The 18,415-nt window shown below is 45.5% G+C and overlaps 1 protein-coding gene across 3 annotated transcripts in view; it reads left to right on the forward strand.

The window, feature by feature from the left end:
- Positions 1 to 5,925: 5,925 nt before the first annotated feature.
- Positions 5,926 to 18,415, forward strand: part of pjvk (pejvakin) — a 50,111-nt gene continuing 37,621 nt past the window's right edge. The window contains exon 1 of one of the 3 annotated variants that reach the window (XM_072495055.1): positions 5,926 to 6,162. In XM_072495055.1, coding sequence (XP_072351156.1) covers positions 5,952 to 6,162 — 211 coding nt within the window. In that variant the 5' untranslated portion in view covers positions 5,926 to 5,951. Of the gene's footprint in view, positions 6,163 to 14,980; positions 15,049 to 18,415 lie in introns of those variants that run through there. The other 2 variants (XM_072495057.1, XM_072495056.1) reach the window with 2 other exon arrangements.

Here is an 18,415-nt window from a genome sequence, read left to right on the forward strand (position 1 = left end):
ATCTGCAGGAGCCTTGCAATACGCAACAGATCGAGTGTCATTGTCATGTGCTTCGCTCTACACAATCTGGGTCTGTCGAGAGAAAGGACATTGAGGATGAGGACATGGAGACCTGCCAGTCAAGGTCAGATAAAGGGTCCAACTTTGACTCTGAGGAGCACCAAGGCAATGTGAAACAACATGATAACCAAATCATTCTGGGTGCAAGAGAGTAGGCCACTCCCAGACACCTCAGAGGAGGTGCCCTATGACCTCTGCCCAGCCTGTATAACACATAAATAATACATTCTGAGGCCTTACCCCTGCGCACATTTGTCACAATGGCCTCTGAATTTGATTATGGAGATGTCAATGCATTGCAGCCTTTTATAAACACACCTACACTCCAATCATTTGCATCAACAAACTGAGAAAATGAACAATTTAATAAGAGCAGATGAACAATACCAACCCAGTTTATATGGGTGGCACGGTAGCACAGTGGTTAGCACTGTTGCTTCACAGCGCCAGGGACCCGGGTTCGATCACGTTCTCCCCATGTCTGTTTGGGTTTCCTCTGAGCACTCCAGTTTCCTCCCACAAGTCCCGAAAGGCGTGCTTGTTAGGTGAATTGGACATTCTGAATTCTCCCTCAGTGTACCCGAACAGGCGCCAGAGTGTGGCGACTAGGGGGTTTTCGCAGTAACTTAATTGCAGTGTTAATGTAAGCCTACTTGTGACACTAATAAAGATTAACATTAACATTTAACACCCTGCTGGCCCTTGAGTGCCTAAAATGTTTTTGTAATTATTTTCTGAGGGCTGCGCAAGATGTTCCTCCATCACTCCCAGCCGCACTGGAGGTAGCCTGCTAACTCTGGTGTCCCATTTGCCTGGATGACCTTGGCAGACATCCTCGAGCCCTGAGGGTCCAGGCATTCTGAGTGACACCTATCTCGTAACAGAAGACTCTTCTGTCACTGTAGCAACCTGAGGTGCTAGTATCACTGGCAGAGGGCGAAGGAGAGGCTGTCACCATCAGGAGCGCCCTAAGAGGAACCCTCAAATGCAGACAGCAGCCATTCATCCATCAACATGAGGTCCACACAGTTCTCCTTTCTTAACAGAAATGAACTAAGATCTGGCTGGCACACCAGAAGCCTTGTCCATCACTGACAGTGCCTACCTGAAATGTAATTGGCAATGAGAAGGCTTGCAGGTTCGAGCATATGCCCAGGAACCTCCGATTGAGCTGCTAAGTGTGGATTTCCATGAGGGTTGCCAAACTGTCAATGGAGGAAGCTATGCATTAAAAAGAGAGCATGATCACAGGATTATGCTCGGGTATGCATAGGATGTGCCATATTTTTTACATAGCTGCTGTTGACCATCCACCATCTGCTGCCTCATAAATCATAGAATTTACAGTGCAGAAGGAGGCCATTCCGCCCATCGAGTCTGCACCGGCTCTTTGAAAGAGCACCCTACCCAATCCCACACCTCCACCCTATCCCCATAACCCAGTAACCCCACCCAACACTAAGGGCAATTTTGGACACTAAGGGCAATTTTAGTGACCAATCCACCTAACTTACACATCTTTGGACTGTGGGAGGAAACCGGAGCACCCGGAGGAAACCCACAGACACACTGGGAGAACATGCAGACTCCGCACAGACAGTGAACCAAGCCGGGAATCGAACCTGGGACCCTGCAGCTGTGAAGCAATTGTGCTAACCACCTATGCTACCATGCTGTGGTAGCATAGGGGGCAGCACGGAAGCATAGTGGTAAGCACAATTGCTTCACAGCTCCAGGGTCCCAGGTTCGATTTCCGGCTGGGTCACTGTCTGTGCGGAGTCTGCATGTTCTACCCATGTGTGCGTGGGTTTCCTCCGGGTGCTCCGGTTTCCTCCCACAGTCCAAAGGTGTGCGGGTTAGGTTGATTGGCCATGCTAAATTGCCCTTAGTGTCCAAAAGGCTAAGTGTGGGTTGCGGGGATAGGGTAGATACGTGGGCTTGAGTGGGTTGCTCTTTGTAAGGGCCGGTGCAGACTCGATGGGCCGAATGGCCTCCTTCTGCACTGTAAATTCTATGATCTCAAACAGCAATGCAACATATGATGCATCATGCAGATGTGGTGATCTTTACTCATTGCATCTCATACATATCCGAGTCCCTGTTGACAGATTTCCTCGACCCCTTCACATTGGACAACCCTTATGAAATCCTATGAAACTCACTACCCCTGGGAGTGACTCCAGCCTCTTCATTGTCAACCAATCTGGTCCCCTGTTGACTTCTTAGAAATGTCATTAATAATGAGAATAGCGGCAGACTTCAGGGGACATAGATAGACTGGTGAAATTGATTAAATTTCACGGAGTAGTGTGAAACAATTAATTTTGGTAGGAAGCTTGTGTGATGCAGTAAAGGGATATGTATACAAATATTTTCAACAGCAGAACAAGTGTGCATGGGTCCAAAGAGAAAATGCTGGAAAATCTCAGCAGGTCTGGCCGCATCTGTATGGAGAGAAAAGAGCTAATGTTTCAAGTGCAGATGACCCTTTGTCAAAGCTAAAAGACAGCAAAAGTGGGAAATATTTATACTGTGGAGTGAGAATGAAAGATGAGCCATAGCCACAGAAACCCAGGGAAACCGGGTGCTAATGGCCACAGAAACCAAGGGGAAAGAGTGCTAATGGCAGTCCTCAGAGAGAACAAAAGGTGTGAAAGGTCAAACAGCAGAGAAACTAACATCAGAGGGTAAACTGTGACAGATATAGATGTGGGGGAGGGAAAGGGGGAAGCAAAGGGGAGAAAGGAGGCTGGATTCTCCGCCCTGCCACGCCACTTTTCAGCCTCGACCCGCCGGCGGGATTCTCCGTTACGCTGGCTGGTCATTGGGGTTTCCCATTGTGGGGCAGCCCTACGCCGTCGGGAAATCCCCCGGCGCCGGCAAATTAGAGAATCCCGCCGGCGGAGCATCCCACCCAGGGTTTCAGATTCCAACATCTGCAGTAATTTGCTTTTATCAAATGTGCATGGGTTTCCTCCGGGTGCTCCGGTTTCCTCCAATAGTCCGAAGATGTGCAGGTTAGGTGGATTGGCCATGCTAAATTGCCTCTCATTGTTCAAAGATATGCAGGTTAGGTGGGGCTTCGGGGTTAGGGCAGGGGAGTGGGCCTAGTTTGGTGCTCTTTCAGAGGGTTGGCTCAGATTTGATTTGTCGAATGGCCTCCTTCTGCACAATAGGAATTCTGTTGTTCTAAGTTCAAAAAACTCAAATGGCATTTGGAATTCTTGGGCTTTATTAATAGAGCAATAGATTACCGAAGCAATGAACCTTTATAAAACACTGCTTTGGTCTTAGTTGGAGTACAGTATTTAATTTGGGGAATATTTTAGGAAGAATGGCAAAGCCTTGGAAAGGGTGTAGAAGAGATTTACTCCCAGTTGAGGAACTTGAGTTATGTGGAAAAGTGAGTTTGTTCAAAATCCTGAATAATTTATACAAAAAAATTTGGGAAAGTTGTTTTTAGTAGTAGAAACGTCAATAACCAGAGGTCATAAATTTAAGATAATAACATCTACATCTACACCAACTACAACTACACCAATACCAACTCCATCTACAGGTTTTCTGATGACATGACTGTCATGGGTCGGACCTCGAACAACAATGAGTTAGAGTACAGGAGGGACCCAGAGAACCTAGTGGCATGGTTTAATGACAACAATCTCTCCCTCAACATCAGAAAAACTAAGGAGCTGGTCATTGACTTCAGGAAGCAAAGTATCATTCAAGCCCCTGTTTGCATCAGTGGTGCTGAGGTGGAAAAGGTTGACAGCTTCAAATTCCTAGGTGCGCACATCACCAACAATCAGTCCTGGTCCGCCCAGGTCAATCTTACAACCAAGAAACCACAACAGAACCTAGACTTCCTCAGGAAACTAAGGAAATTTGGCATGTCCACATTGACTCTTACCAATTTTTACAAATGCACCATCAAAAGCTTCCTAGCTGGCTACATCACAGCCTCGTATAGCAACTGCTCGGCCCAAGACTAAGAAACTACACAGAGTCGTGAACACAGCCCAGTCCATCACGTGAAGCTGCATCCCATCTATTGACTCTGTCTACACCTCCCGTTGCCTTGGGAAAGCGGGCAGCATAATCAAAGACCCATCCCACCCGTGTTATTCTCTCTTCCAACCTCTTCCATCAGGCAGGAGAAACAAAAGTCTGAGAACTTGCACTAACAGATTCCAAAACAGCTTCTTCCCCGCTGTTACCAGACTCCTGAATAACCCTCTTATGGACTGAACTGATCTCTCCACGCATCTTCTCTACTGAGTAACACTACACTCCATATGCTTCATCCGATGTCTATATCTATGTATTTACATTGTGTATTGATGTATGTCCTATGTCTTTCATGTATGGAACGATCTGGACTGCACGCAGAAGAATACTTTTCAATGTACCTTGGTACATGTGACAATAAATCCAAATAATAGGCAAACGAATTTGAGGCAATGTGAAGGAAAAAATGCATTGAGAATTCACTGCTTGAAAGGATGTTTAAAGTAGATTCAGTGGTAACGTACAAAATTATTGGGTAAACACATGTTGGTGACAAGGGTTAGAGGGACAGAGCTGGGGGGGGGGGGGATCAATTGAATGGCTCTCCAAAGTGCTGGTGTAGGTACAATTGGTGAAATGACATCCTCCTGTTGTATCAATCGTTTTATGATTCCATGGATCAGCTAGTAGCATCCTCATCTGAGTTTGCCGGTTCAGGTCATGAGGACAAAAATCTAAGTCTCCAGTGCAGTACTGAGGGAGTGCTGCACTGACTGAGGTGCTGTTTTTCAGAGGAGATGTTAGACCAAGGTCATGTTTGCCCACTCAGATTAACATAAGGGAGTTAGCCCCAGTGTACTGGCCAATATTTATCCCTCAATCAATATCACATCGTTGTTCGTGGAATCTGGCTGTGTGCAAATTGGAGGCCGCACATCCTACATTACAACAGTGACTATACTTCAAAAGTAACTCACTCACTGCAAAATGTTTCTGGTTGTCCTGTGAAAGGTGCAATATACACACATGGGTCCATTGGAGATCATTATGACTTTTAAATTTGATTTTGATTTTCTATCGATTATTGTCATTATTAAGGAAAAGTAGTTCTGACTGTTAATTTTCAAACTTATTTTACTTCATTGTAATTAGTTTTGTATCTTTTCTTATTATGGCGGGTTATGGTCAAGCTTCAGCATTTCATATCTTTGGAAGCAACATTCTGTTGGCAGTTCATTCCTCAATCTTTGTCGAAACTCACCACTCCTATTTCTGCTTTCTTCCCCCGTTTGGTGTCTTGCTAATAGCATCGTCCTTTATGTTCATTTCCAAATAAAGGCTGCCAAATCTCTGACGTAAAAGACTTCATTCAAAGTTTTCTATTCCAAATCCAGGTACTTATTCTTTTATTGCAGCAATAATATCAGAAGCTGAAACAAAACATTAACATTTTGTTCAAGTTTTAATACAGTATTTGTTCTCACACTGCATAAATTTAAACATATGAATTTTAAAGATACCTTGATATTTCAGCAATAATCAAATTGTGTACTTGTACCTAATGTATAATTAAAGTTATTTTGGATTGCTAATTCTTGTGAAATTATCATTAAATAATTAGAATAAATGTGTGACTGCAAGAGATACTGTCACAAACATCCCTATCAGGTTAACTGCTTGTTTATTATTTATAAACCTGAGCACAACAGATGTGCAAAAAGATACAGAGCAGTTCAAGGAGGAGTTCCATTGAAACGGCTGACCATAATTTCAAAGTTACTATAGTTTCAATTTTTCTTGATTCCCTGCTATAATTTGATTGTTTAGAATTCCAGAATCTAATTTCTCTTAGTGTGAGACAACAGTAACAAAGTGGGTAAGGTATGTTTGCTGCTGCTACAAAGAACTTTGTGAAGCAGGTTGGAGATACGGGCAGACTGAAACCTGTTCCTGGTCTGAGTGAGGCTGACCGATATCAGCCGCTCAGTCTGGTCACAAAGAGAAAAAAATCCTTCTTCTGGAAAAGAAAGAAATACAGCTCTACACCATTCACTCTGAAGGACATTCTTGTTGGAGAAAAGGAGGTTTCTGCAGGTAATATGTTTATTTTACTTTTGGAAAAATAATTTTGACATTTTGCAGGAAATTGTGTCACTACAATGCAGGCAATCCTGAACTTCACAACATTCAAGTTATGATGACCGACATTATACAAATTTTATAAATTGACATCCCGTTTCCACTTTACAATGTTGGTTTCGACTTTCATGCATGCGCATTGGCGTTCTGTGCCGCCCATCTGTATGACTGGACAGGTTGAGCCACCTTTATTAGGTTGGAAACTAGGGAGCGATCTTCTGTCTGTTCACAACAGCGTGCATCCCACACCCTGCACGTTTCCCAGCGGTTTGAGGTGGATTCGATGGGAAATCCCATTGATAGTGGCAGGACCAGAAGATCCCGTCACTGGCCAATCGCGGCCCACCTCCCAATGCTGAGAAACACTCCGCAGGGAGGCCAGAGAATCTCGCTCCTAGTGTTTTGTTCTGTTCGTTTTTTGGCACAACCATTGCGATTTCAATGCTTGAGACACTTATATTGGATTTAATATGCGCTCAAACTCACAGTAGTTCAAGGTTAAATAGGCAGCTGACAGTGATCAAACAGATTCATTATATATGCCACAATAATTGAGGAACTTGTGCTAAGGTGTGCAGGCAACAACTGCCACCGTAGCAACTTTTCAGGCATCAACTGTCACCTGAGCAACTTGACAGGTTAAGAGCTGAGAACATTTAACACCACCGTGAGTGATTCATTCATTCAGGAACCAATCCCCTATTTGTACAGCTAAAAACAAAATACTGTGATTGCTTGAAATTGGAAATAAAAACAGAAAATGCTGGATAAACTCAGCAGGTCTGGCGGCATTTGTAGAGCGAAACAGAGTTAACGTTTCAGATCTAAATGACCCTTCTACAGAACACAGTTGTATCATTTTGCCTGTGGGAAAATCAATTTCAACATGATATTTCGACTTACAATGAGGTATTTAGAAACCAATTGTGCCGTAAGACTGAGGACTTCCTACAAATCATTTTATGATTACATGAACTGCTTAAACTCTACTCCAAATCTTAATGAAATTTGTAATTTCTTGCTATGTTTGTAAGATTAAATCCCTAGCACAAAAGGTATGAGGAAAAGCTATTCGTTGACTATCTTTTTTAAAATTAATTTACCGGATGTAGACTTCGCAGGTTAGGCCAGCATTTATTGCCCATCCCTAGTTATCTTCAGAAGGTGGTGGTGAGCTGCCTTCTTGAACCACTGCAATCCCTGAGGTGTAGGTACACCCACTGTGCTGTTAGGAAGTGAGTTCCAGGGATTTTGCTGCCACAATAGTGAAGGAACGGCGATACCAAGTCAGGGTGGTGAGTGACTTCGAGGGGAACCTCCAGGTGGTGGGGTTCCCAGGTATCTGCTGCCCTTGTCCTTCTGGATAGTAAAGGTTGTGGGTTTGGAAGATGCTGTCTAAGGAACCTTGGCGAGTTACTGCAGTGCATCTTGTAGATGGTACATACAGCTGCCACTGTTCATCGGTGGTAGAGAGTTTGAATGTTTATGGAAGAGGGAGCAATCACGCAGGCTGCTTTGTCCTGGATAGTGTGTTGGAGCTGCAGTAGAGAATTCCATTACACTCCTGACTTGAGCCTTGTAGATGGTGGACAGGCTTTGGGGGTCAGGAGGTGAGTTACTCGCCGTACGATTCCTAGCCTTTGACCTGCCCTGGTACCCACAGTATTAATATGGCTAGTCCAGCTCAGTCTTTGATCAATGATAACCCCCAGGATGTTGATTGTGGGGGATTCAGCGTTTGTAATGCCATTGAATGTCAAGGGGGCGATAGTTAGATCCTCTCTTGTAGGAGATAATCATTACCTGGCACTTGCGTAGTGCAAATGTAACTTACCACTTGTCAGCCCAAGCCTGGATATTGTCCAGGTCTTGTTGCATTTGGACATGGACTGCTTCATCATCTGAGGAGTCGCGAATGGAGCTGAACATTGTGCAGCCATCCACAAACGCCCCCACATCTGACTTTATGAGGGAAGGGAGGTCATTGATGAAGCAGCTGGAGATGGTTGGGCCTAGGACACTACCCTGAGGAACTCCTGCAGCGATGTCCTGGAGCTGAGATGATTGACCTCCAACCGCCACAACCATCTTCCTTTGTGCCAGGTGTGACTCCAACCAGTGGAGAGTTTTCCCCCAATGATTCCCATTGACTCCAGTTTAGCTGGGGCTCCTTAAGTCAAACTCAGTCAATTGCTGCCTTGATGTCAAGGGAAGTCACTCTCACCTCACCTCTGGCATTCAGCGCTTTTGTCCATGTTTGAACCGAGGCTGCAATGAGGTCAGGAACTGAGCTCATGGCGGAACCCACACTGAGCATCCGTGAGCAGGTTATTGCTGAGTAAATGCTGCTTGATGGAACTATTGATGACTCCTTCCATCACTTTGCTGATGATGGAGAGTAAACTGATAGGGCGGTAATTGGCTAGGTTGGATTTGTCCTGTTCCTTGTGAACAGGACACACCTGGGCAATTGTCCACATTGCTGGGTAGGTGCCAGTGTTGTAGCTGTACTGGAACAGCTTGGTTAGGGGTGCGACAAGTTCTGGAGCACAAGCCTTCAGTACTATTGTTGGAATATTGTCTGGGCCCATAGCTTTTGCAGTATCCAGTGCATTCAGCTGTTTCTCGATATGACATGGAGTTTATCAAAGTGGCTGAAGACTGACATCTGTAATAAAAGCAAATTACTATGGATGCTGGAGCGGTGATGCTGGGGAGCTCCGGACTAGACTAGATGGATCATCCACACAGCATTTCTGGCTGAAGATTATTGCGAATGCCTCAGCATTGTCTTTTGCACGTATGTGCTGGGCTCCTCCATCATTGAGGAGGGAGATATTTGTGGAGCCTCCTCCTCCAGTGAGTTGCCACCATTCACGGCTGGATGTGGCGGGGCTGCAGAGCTTAGATCTGATGCGTTCGTTGTGGGATCGCTTAGCTCTGTCTATGACTTGCTGCTTATGCTGTTTGGCACACAAGTTGTCCTGTGTTGTAGCTTCACCAGGTTGACACCTAATTTTTCGGTATGCCTGATGTTGCTCCTGACATGCTCTCCTGCACTCTTCATTGAACCAGGGTTGATCCCCTGGGTTATTAGTAATCATAGAGCGGGGGATATGCCGGGCCAAGAGGATGCAGATTGTGATTGAATACAATTCTGCTGCTGCTGATGGCTCACAGTGCCTCATGGCTGCTCAGTCTTGAGTTGTTATAGTTGGTCAGCACGGTAGCATAGTGGTTAGCACAGTTGCTTCACAGCTCCAGGGTCCCAGGTTCGATTCCCCGCTGGGTCACTGTCTGTGCGGAGTCTGCACGTTCTCCCGTGTGTGCGTGGGTTTCCTCCGGGTGCTCCGGTTTCCTCCCATAGTCCAAAGATGTGCAGGTTAGGTGGATTGGCCATGCTAAATTGCCCTTAGTGTCCAAAAAGGTTAGTGGGGCTACGGGGATAAAGGGGATAGGGTGGAGGCGTGGGGCTTAAGTAGGGTGCTCTTTCCAAGGGCCGGTGCAGACTCAATGGGCTGAATGGCCTTCTTCTGCACTGTAAGTTCTATGATTCTGTATCTGTTCAAAGTCTATCCCATTTATCACGATTGTAGTGCCACACAACACGATGGAAAGTAACCTCAATGTGAAGACTTGCTTATTCAATAATATTTTCTTTGTGTAGGTTATTCAGAAGGAAAATGACTATGGTTGATGGAGGTCAGTCATCTCAGACCCAGGACTGCAAGAGTTCCTTAGGACATTGGCCCGACTAACATCAGCTGCTTCATCAATGACCTTTCCTCCAGCATAAGTGAAAAGAGGGGATGTTTTCTGATGATTGCACAATGTTCATTTCCATTTGCAGCTCCTCAGATATTGAAGCAGTCACTGTCCGCATGCGGAAAGACTTGGACCCCACATTCAGGCTTGGGCTGATATATGGCATGAATGTCACTTGCCACTGTAGTGTCAGGCAGTGACTATCTCTGACAAGAGGGAATATAATGATCTTCCCTTGATATTCAATGGCTTTATAAAGCATTAGTTAGGCCCCATTTAGAATACTGTGAGCAATTTTGGGCCCCACATCTCAGGAAGGACATACTGGCACTGGAGCGGGTCCAGCGGAGATTCACACGGATGATCCCAGGAATGGTAGGCCTAACATACGATGAACGTCTGAGGATCCTGGGATTATATTCATTGGAGTTTAGGAGGTTGAGGGGAGATCTAATAGAAACTTACAAGATAATGAATGGCTTAGATAGGGTGGATGTAGGGAAGTTGTTTCCATTAGCAGGGGAGACTAGGACCCGGGGGCACAGCCTTAGAATAAAAGGGAGTCACTTTAGAACAGAGATGAGGAGAAATTTCTTCAGCCAGAGAGTGGTTGGTCTGTGGAATTCATTGCCACAGAGGGCGGTGGAGGCCGGGACGTTGAGTGTCTTTAAGACAGAAGTTGATAAATTCTTGATTTCTCGAGGAATTAAGGGCTATGGAGAGAGAGCGGGTAAATGGAGTTGAAATCAGCCATGATTGAATGGTGGAGTGGACTCGATGGGCCGAATGGCCTTACTTCCGCTCCTATGTCTTATGGTCTTATGGTATTGGCAATGCTGAATCCCCAAAGGTAAACATCCTAAAGTTAATAATTGATCATAAACGGAACTGGACCAGCCTTTTTAGTAATGTGGCTATAAGTGCTGATCAGAGGCTAGGAATTCAGTGGGGAGTGACTTAACTTCTGATTCCCTGAAACCTGTCCACCATCTACAAAGCATAAGTCAGGAGTGTGATGGAAAACTCCCCACTTGCCTGGATGAATGCGGCTGGTAAAACGCTCGGTGCTTGATACCATTCAGGACAAAGCTTGACCAGCACGGTACAATGACACAGTGATTAGCACTGCTGCCTCACAGTCCCAGGGACTCGGGTTCAATTCCAGCTTTGGGTGACTGTCTATGGAGTTTGCACATTCTACCCATGTCTGCATGGTTTTCCTCTTGGTGCTCCCACAGTTCAAGGTGTGCAGATTAGGTGGATTGGCCATGCTAGAATTGCCCCTTAGTATCAAAAGATGTGCAGATTAAGTGGGGTTATGGGGATAAGGCTGGGGAGTGGGCTTGGGTAGGATGCCCTTTCAAAGGATTGGTGCAGACTCAGTGGGCTGACTGGCCTCCTTCTGTAAGAATGTTATGGTTCTTTAGCACCACATGCATTATATGAAACATTCATTCCCTCCACTACTGCACTGTGACAGCAGTGTGCCATCTACAATATGCATTGTAGCAACTAACGAATGTTCTTTCTATAGTACCTTCAAACTCTGTGACTTCTACCACTGAGAAGGACAAAGGTGCGGCATGGTGGCACAATGGTTAACTCTGCTTCCTCACAGTGCCAGGGATCTCAGTCCGATTCTGGCTTTGGATGACTGTGTGGAATTTGCACATTCTCACCCTGTCTGGGTTTCCTCCGGGTGCTGTGGTTTCTCCTAAGTCCAAAGATGTGCAGGTTAGGTGGCTTGGCCATGCTAAGTTGCCACTTAATGTCCAAAGGTTAGTTGGGGTTATGGGGTTTCGGTAGAGTGGGCTTATGTAGAATGTTCTTTCAGAGGGTTGACTGGATGCTGACTCGATGGGCCGAATGGCCTCCTTCTACACTGTAAGCATTCTATGATTGTATGACAGCAGGTACATGAGAACACCATCAAATCCCCCTCCAAGTCACACGCCATCCTAACTTAATTGGAACTATATTACCACTTGATCACTTGTCAGGAATAGTTAGGTCATAATTTGTAAGTTTCAGAATAGAACTCCTGGTTTTAGGAAGTTTAACTTTGGAGAACAGGGTGGGGATGGGAATATAATTTAAAATGGGGGGAGGAACCTAATTTAAATCAGGTAAACACCTGATGGGAATGGGTATAAAAATCAGCAAGTCATGCTGTAGCTGTGCAGAATCTTAGTTAGGCCACACTTGGAATATTGCGTACAATTCTGGTTGCCAAACTACCAGAACGATGCGGAGGCTTTGGAAAGGATACAGAAGAGGTTTACCAGACGTTGCCTGGACTGGAGGGTATTAGCTACGCAGAGAGGTTGGATAAACTCGGATTGTTTTCACTGGAATGACCAGGGTTATGGGGAGACCTGATAGAAGTCTACAAAATTATGAGTGGCATGGACGGAGTGGATAGTCTGAAGCTTTTTCCTTGGGTGAAAAAGTCAATTATTAATAATAATAATAATAATAATAATCTTTTAGTGTCACAAGTAGGCTTGCATTAACACTGCAATGAAGGTACTGTGAAAATCCCCGAGTTGCCACATTCTGGCGCCTGTTCGAGTACACTGAGGTAGAATTCAGAATGTCCAATTCACCTAACAAGCACGTCTTTGGGGACTTGTGGAGGAAGCCGGAGTATCCGGAGGAAACCCACGCAGACACGGGACGAACGTGCAGACTCTGCACAGACAGTGACCCAAGCCGGGAATCGAAACTGAAACCATGGTGCTGTGAAACAACAGTGCTAACCACTGTGCTACTGTGCCACCAATTACTAGGGGCCATAGGTTTAAGGTGTGAGGGGCAAAGTTTAGAGGAGATATGTGAGGCAAGGTTTTTACACAGAGGGTGGTGGGTGCCTGGGACTCACTGCTGGAGGAGATGGTGGAAGCAGGTATGATAGCAATGTTTAAGAGGCATCTTGACAAATACATGAATAGGATGGGAATAGAAGGATATGGACCCCAGAAGTGTAGAAGGCTTTAGTTTAGGCAGGCATCATGGTCGGCACAGGCTTGGCTTTTGTTTGCATTTATTCTTTTGCAGGATGTGGGCATCGCTGGCAAGGCCAACATTTATTGTCCATCTCTAATTACCCTTGAAGATAGTGGTTTGTACATTGGGGGAATTCGCGATATAAGTGTACGATGTTGATCTGTGTGTTTTATGCTTTTCTTTTTTCTGTAAGGGGGGGGGGGGGTGGTTTGATGAAAATTTGCTAAAACTGAATAAAACATTTTTTTTAAAGAAGAAGATAGCCTCTTTGAACCACTGAAATCCATATGCTATAGGCACAGCTACAGTGCTGTCAGGAAGAGAGTGACATTATTTTAACCCAGCGACAGTGGAGGAATGTGAACAAGTTCCAAGTGGGGATGGTTTGTGGGTTTGGAGAGGAACATGTAGGTGGTGGTGTTTCCATGCTTCTGCTGCCCTTGTCCCTCTAGTTGGTAAAGGTTGTGGGTTTGGAAGTTGCTGTTGAAGGGGCTTTGTTAAGTTGCTGCAGATGGTTGGATGTTCCCTTGTTGGAGATGATCATTGCCTGGCACTTTTGTGGCATGACTCTTGCATGTCACTTATCAGCCCAAGTCTGAATGTTGGTCTGGTCCGCTGCATATGGACACAGACTGCTTCAGTATGTGAGAAATCATGAATGGTACTGCACATTGTACAATCATCAGCAAAATTCCCCACTTCTCACAATAAGGTAATTGCTGAAGCAGCTGAAGATGGTTGGACCTTAGACACTACCCTGAGGAACTCCTGCAGCAATGTCCTGGGACTGAGATGAGTGGCTTCCAACAACTACAACCACTTTTTTTTCTGGTGCTAGGTGTGACTCTAACCAGTGGAGAGCTTTCCCCCTGATACCCACTAACTTATATTTTATTAGGACTGCTTGATGTCACACTCGGTCAAATGCTGCCTTGATGTCAGGGACAGTCACTCTCTCCTCCCTCCTGAAGTTCAGCTCTTTTGTCCATATTTGAACAAAGGCTGTAATCAGGGCAAGAGCTGAGTTGTACTGGGAACCCAAATTGAATGTAATTTGCTGGTATTGCTATGTAACAGCACTGTTGACAAACCCTTCCATCACTTGCTGATTATCAAGAGTAGACTGATGAGAGATAATTGGATTGGTTGGATTTGTCCTGTTTTTTTTTGTGGACAGGACACACCTGGGCAATTTTCTACATTAGTGGATAGATACCAGTGTTGTAGCTGGAGTATTAAAAGGGCTCAAAGTCTTTGCAGTATACAGTGCCTTCAGCCACTTCTTGATATCACATGGAATGAGTTGAATTAGCTGAAAACTGGCATCTGTGGTGCTGGTGACCTCAGGAGGAGGCCAAGGAGGATCATCATCTCGGCACTTCTGGCTGAAGATGGTTGCAAATGCTTCAACCTTGTCTTTGCATTTGCGTGCTCCCTCATCACTATATCAACAAAGTTCATTTTCAAAGCCAAAATAGCATCTCCACAAGCAGACCCCTGGTGTCACAAACTTGTTTGACCGTCAAATGTTTTCCATTTGCTTACTCCAAGCATGATTGCAACAGATTCTACCAATGCATGGAAACCGAATAAAATGTATGCACATTTTGAAGAAATTCAAAAAAAAAATGTGCAACTTCTCACAGGACTCAGTTGCAACATTGCAGATTAAATTCGAGGAGTGACTGGAACATGGGATGAATAATGCACAGAGGCTTACATGTTCAGTTTTGCTTGTAGATCTGAATATTTTCCTGCCATATTTGCGGCATTATCAAAGCTCTGCCCATGACAATTTTCAAAGTCCAAACCTAAATTTGCAATGGTTTCCAAAACAGCTGTTTCCAGACACTCAGAAGTGTGGGATTGTAGGTGGAGAAAACAAAGAAATCGCTCCACAACTTCACCATCGCTGGTCACACATCTTAAAATTAATGTTTAATTAATGTAGAGCTTTGACAAAGAGTCACCAGACTCAAAATGTTACCTCTTTTCTCTCCCTACAGATGCTGCCAGACCTGCTAAGATTTTCCAGCATTTTCTCTTTCGTTTCAGATTCCAGCATCCGCAGTAATTTTCTTTTTAAATTGGTTATTGGTCCACATAACTCACATTTGGTGTTGAATCAGCTATTGTGGAATAGTATTTGACATGTTTTACTTCATAAGTGAACTGGTTTCTGTGCCGCTCTGTCATGATAGTGAGGGTGGTGGTGTTGGTTAGCGTATATGCCCCAAATTGGGATGATGTAGGGTTTATGAAGAGTATGTTGGCGGCTATGTCAAGTCTGGACACCCATCAGTTAATTTTAGATGGGGATTTAAATGCAGTATGGCATCCGAAGATGGTTTGATCTAAGCCATCCTCATTCGAGGATTGACTTCTTTATTATGGGGAGGTCATTGTTGTCAGGGGTGAGGAAAGCGGAATACTTGGCGATTGTCATTTCGGATCATGCTCCTCACCTGGTGGATGTGGTGTTAGAGAAGGGGCCTGCACAGATGCCGGAGTGGAGGTTGGATCTTGGTTTTTGTGTGAGGATGGGATGTGGGGTTTAATATGAATGGGGAGGTCTCACCATTGGTGGTTTGGGAGGCGCTGAAGGTGGTGGTAAGGGGCGAGATCATCTCGTTTAAGATTCATACGGTAAGGGAGGCAAGAGAGAAGCGACAGCAGCTGGTGGATGAAATCTTGGAATTTGATGGGAAGTAGGCGGAGGATCCCACACTGGAGCTTTTGGTCAGTAGAAAGGAACTGCAGATGCAGTTTGACCGTTTGTCTACAGGGGAAGCAGTATGCCAGTTGAGGTGAGCAAAGGGTGCGATGTACGAGTATGGGGAGAAGGTCTGTCGTCTGCTTGTGGGACAGCTCCACCTGCAGGTGGCCTCACAAGAGATTGTTCAGGTCCGGCAAGGGGCGAAGGGGCTGGTGGTGTCGGGGATGAGTTGGATATGAAGGAGTTTTTAGAGGGGCTGCAGTGTCCCAAAGTAGGAGAGGAGGAGACTGCACGGTTGGAGGAGCCAGTGGGGACGAGGAGGTTCGGATGATGATAGGGAAGATGCAAAGTGGTAAAGCACCTGGACCGGATAGGTTCCCGATGGAATTCTATGAAAAAAATTTGGATAGCCTGTCGCCGCTGTTGGAGATGTTTGAGGACACGGTGGCTAAATGGGAGTTCAGAGATGATGGGACAGGCATCCATTTGTTTAAAAAGGCCAAGGACCTGGTGGAGTGTGGGTTGTATCAGCCAATATCTCTGTTGAATGTGGATGCCAAGATTCTTGCCAAAGTTGCTCTTAGGTTGGAGGAGTTCCTTCCACAGATGATAGGGAAGGATCGGACAGGGTTTGTAAACGATAGCCAGTTGTCCTCGAATGTGTGGCGCTTGTGAAACGTGATGCTCTCCCCATCAGAAGGAGGGGTATCTGAAGGTGGTGGTGGCACTGGATGCGGAGAAGGCGTGTGATCGAGTACATGGATTTATTTGTTTGCAATGTTGGATCAATTTGGGATTGGGCCTAAGTTTGTGGCGTGGGTCAAATTGTTGTATAAGGAACTGAAGGCGAGTGAACTTAGATATTTTCAGCTGCATAGGGGAACGAGTCTGGGGTGTCCCATGTCCCCCCTTTTGTTTGCACTGCCAATACAGCCCTTGTCCATTGTGCTGAGGGGCTCAGATAGCTGGAGGGGGATAATGAGGGGGGGTGGAGCATAAGGTTTCCCTGCACCCTGACAACCTTTTGTTGTATATTTCTAACCCGGGTCCCACGGTGGGGGTATAATGGGGCTACTCCGGTGATTTAGGACTTTTTTGGCTACAAATTGAATTTGGAGAAGAGCGAGTGCTTTTTGATTTCCTCTCCAGGGCCGGGAGCTGGTTTGGGGGGATTGCCGTTTCGTGTGGCGACTACTCAATTCGGGTACCTGTGGGTGCAGGTGGCTTGGGACTGGGCCCAACTCAAGTTGAATTGTACGAGCCTGGCGGGCAGGGTCAAGACAGGTTTGTTGAGGTGGGACTTCCTCCCCTTATCATTGGCAGGCCGGGTGCAGGCGGTTTACCTTGAGGGGGGTTATCTTAACGGTTCCACAAAAGATAGGTCTGTTTATTCTTCATTTTAAAGAGTTGGTTACCATCAGTTGCTGGGGGAGGGCAGGGGGTGGGAGGAGGGGGGTAGGGATGGGGAGAGCTTTTGTTTGAATTATTGGGGTGTTGGTTGGCAGAGTGGGGGTTGGATGGGTTTGTTGTTCTTGTTGTTGTGGATTGTTTTTTTGTTTGATGTATAAAATGTTGAAATGCTAAAAATAAAATAATTTTTTTTAAAAAAACTATATACATATCCTAGAAATCATAGAATCTTAGAATCCCTACAGTGCATAAGGAGGCCATTTGGCCCATCGAGTCTGCACTGACCCTCTGAAAGAGCACCCTACCCAGGCCCACTCTCCCGCCCTATCCCCATATCCCCACCTAACCTTTGGACACTGTTGTGTCTGTAAAATCTCAGACACTTGGACCAATTTATTATTCAAACAGTTTACCAAGATGCCCTTATTTGCGACTTGACAAAGGACAAACAGGTTCATTGTTTAACGTAATTTATTTGCAATTCTCTCTCACACAACATATGACTCAGACTCAGAGCTGTGCTCTAGGTATTACCCACATTTAGTGAAGGAGGCTGGCCAGGCTGTGATCACTCGATGTGGATATCTTTTCTGGACTTTGAAACCCAGGGTCCCTCCTTCTTGCAATGGTTGCGCCTGGGGGACTCCCAGGTAATTGCTGAAGATCTGTTCCAATGTTCCTTGCTTTATACCCGTCTGCTAGCATTAAGTCCAGGTATACGCTCACACCTGGCCTGAGTTCTATTGTCCCATCCAGACCCAAACTCATTAATGGGAATAAACGGATACTCCTGTTCATTCAGGGTGTTTCGATCAAGATCCATTGTCTGAAACACCCTCGTCTGACCAGCTATTAGCTCATTATGGAGTCTGATGGCTTCCTTTGTCTGTCCTTCATCCGCTGCAAAATTGATCACCTGTGTTTGGAAATTCATGACTTATTCATAGTATGGTCTTGTTCTTTTGTGTAAATGCAAGTGGGAAATCACAAAGTCCATATAGCAATAACGAGTTCATGTGTTACTTGAGTGCTCTTGCAGACAGCAAGTATCAATTCAGCCAGGGCCTAATATTGCAGTTTCTGTTCCTGGCCTATGTATCTTGTCAGCATGGTTCCTGTACCACAACACTAAGGGGCAATTTAGCATGGTCAATCTACCTAACCTGCACATCTTTAGATTGTGGGAGGAAAACCCAGCATCCAGAGGAAACCCACGCAGTCACAGGGAAAATGTGCAAACTCCACACAGTCAACCAAGGTCCGAATCAAACCCGGGTCCTTGGCGCTGTGATGCAACTGTGCTAACCACTG

Source organism: Scyliorhinus torazame, chromosome 2 (genome assembly GCF_047496885.1).
Source record: "Scyliorhinus torazame isolate Kashiwa2021f chromosome 2, sScyTor2.1, whole genome shotgun sequence".
Classification (NCBI taxonomy): Eukaryota; Metazoa; Chordata; class Chondrichthyes; order Carcharhiniformes; family Scyliorhinidae; genus Scyliorhinus; species Scyliorhinus torazame.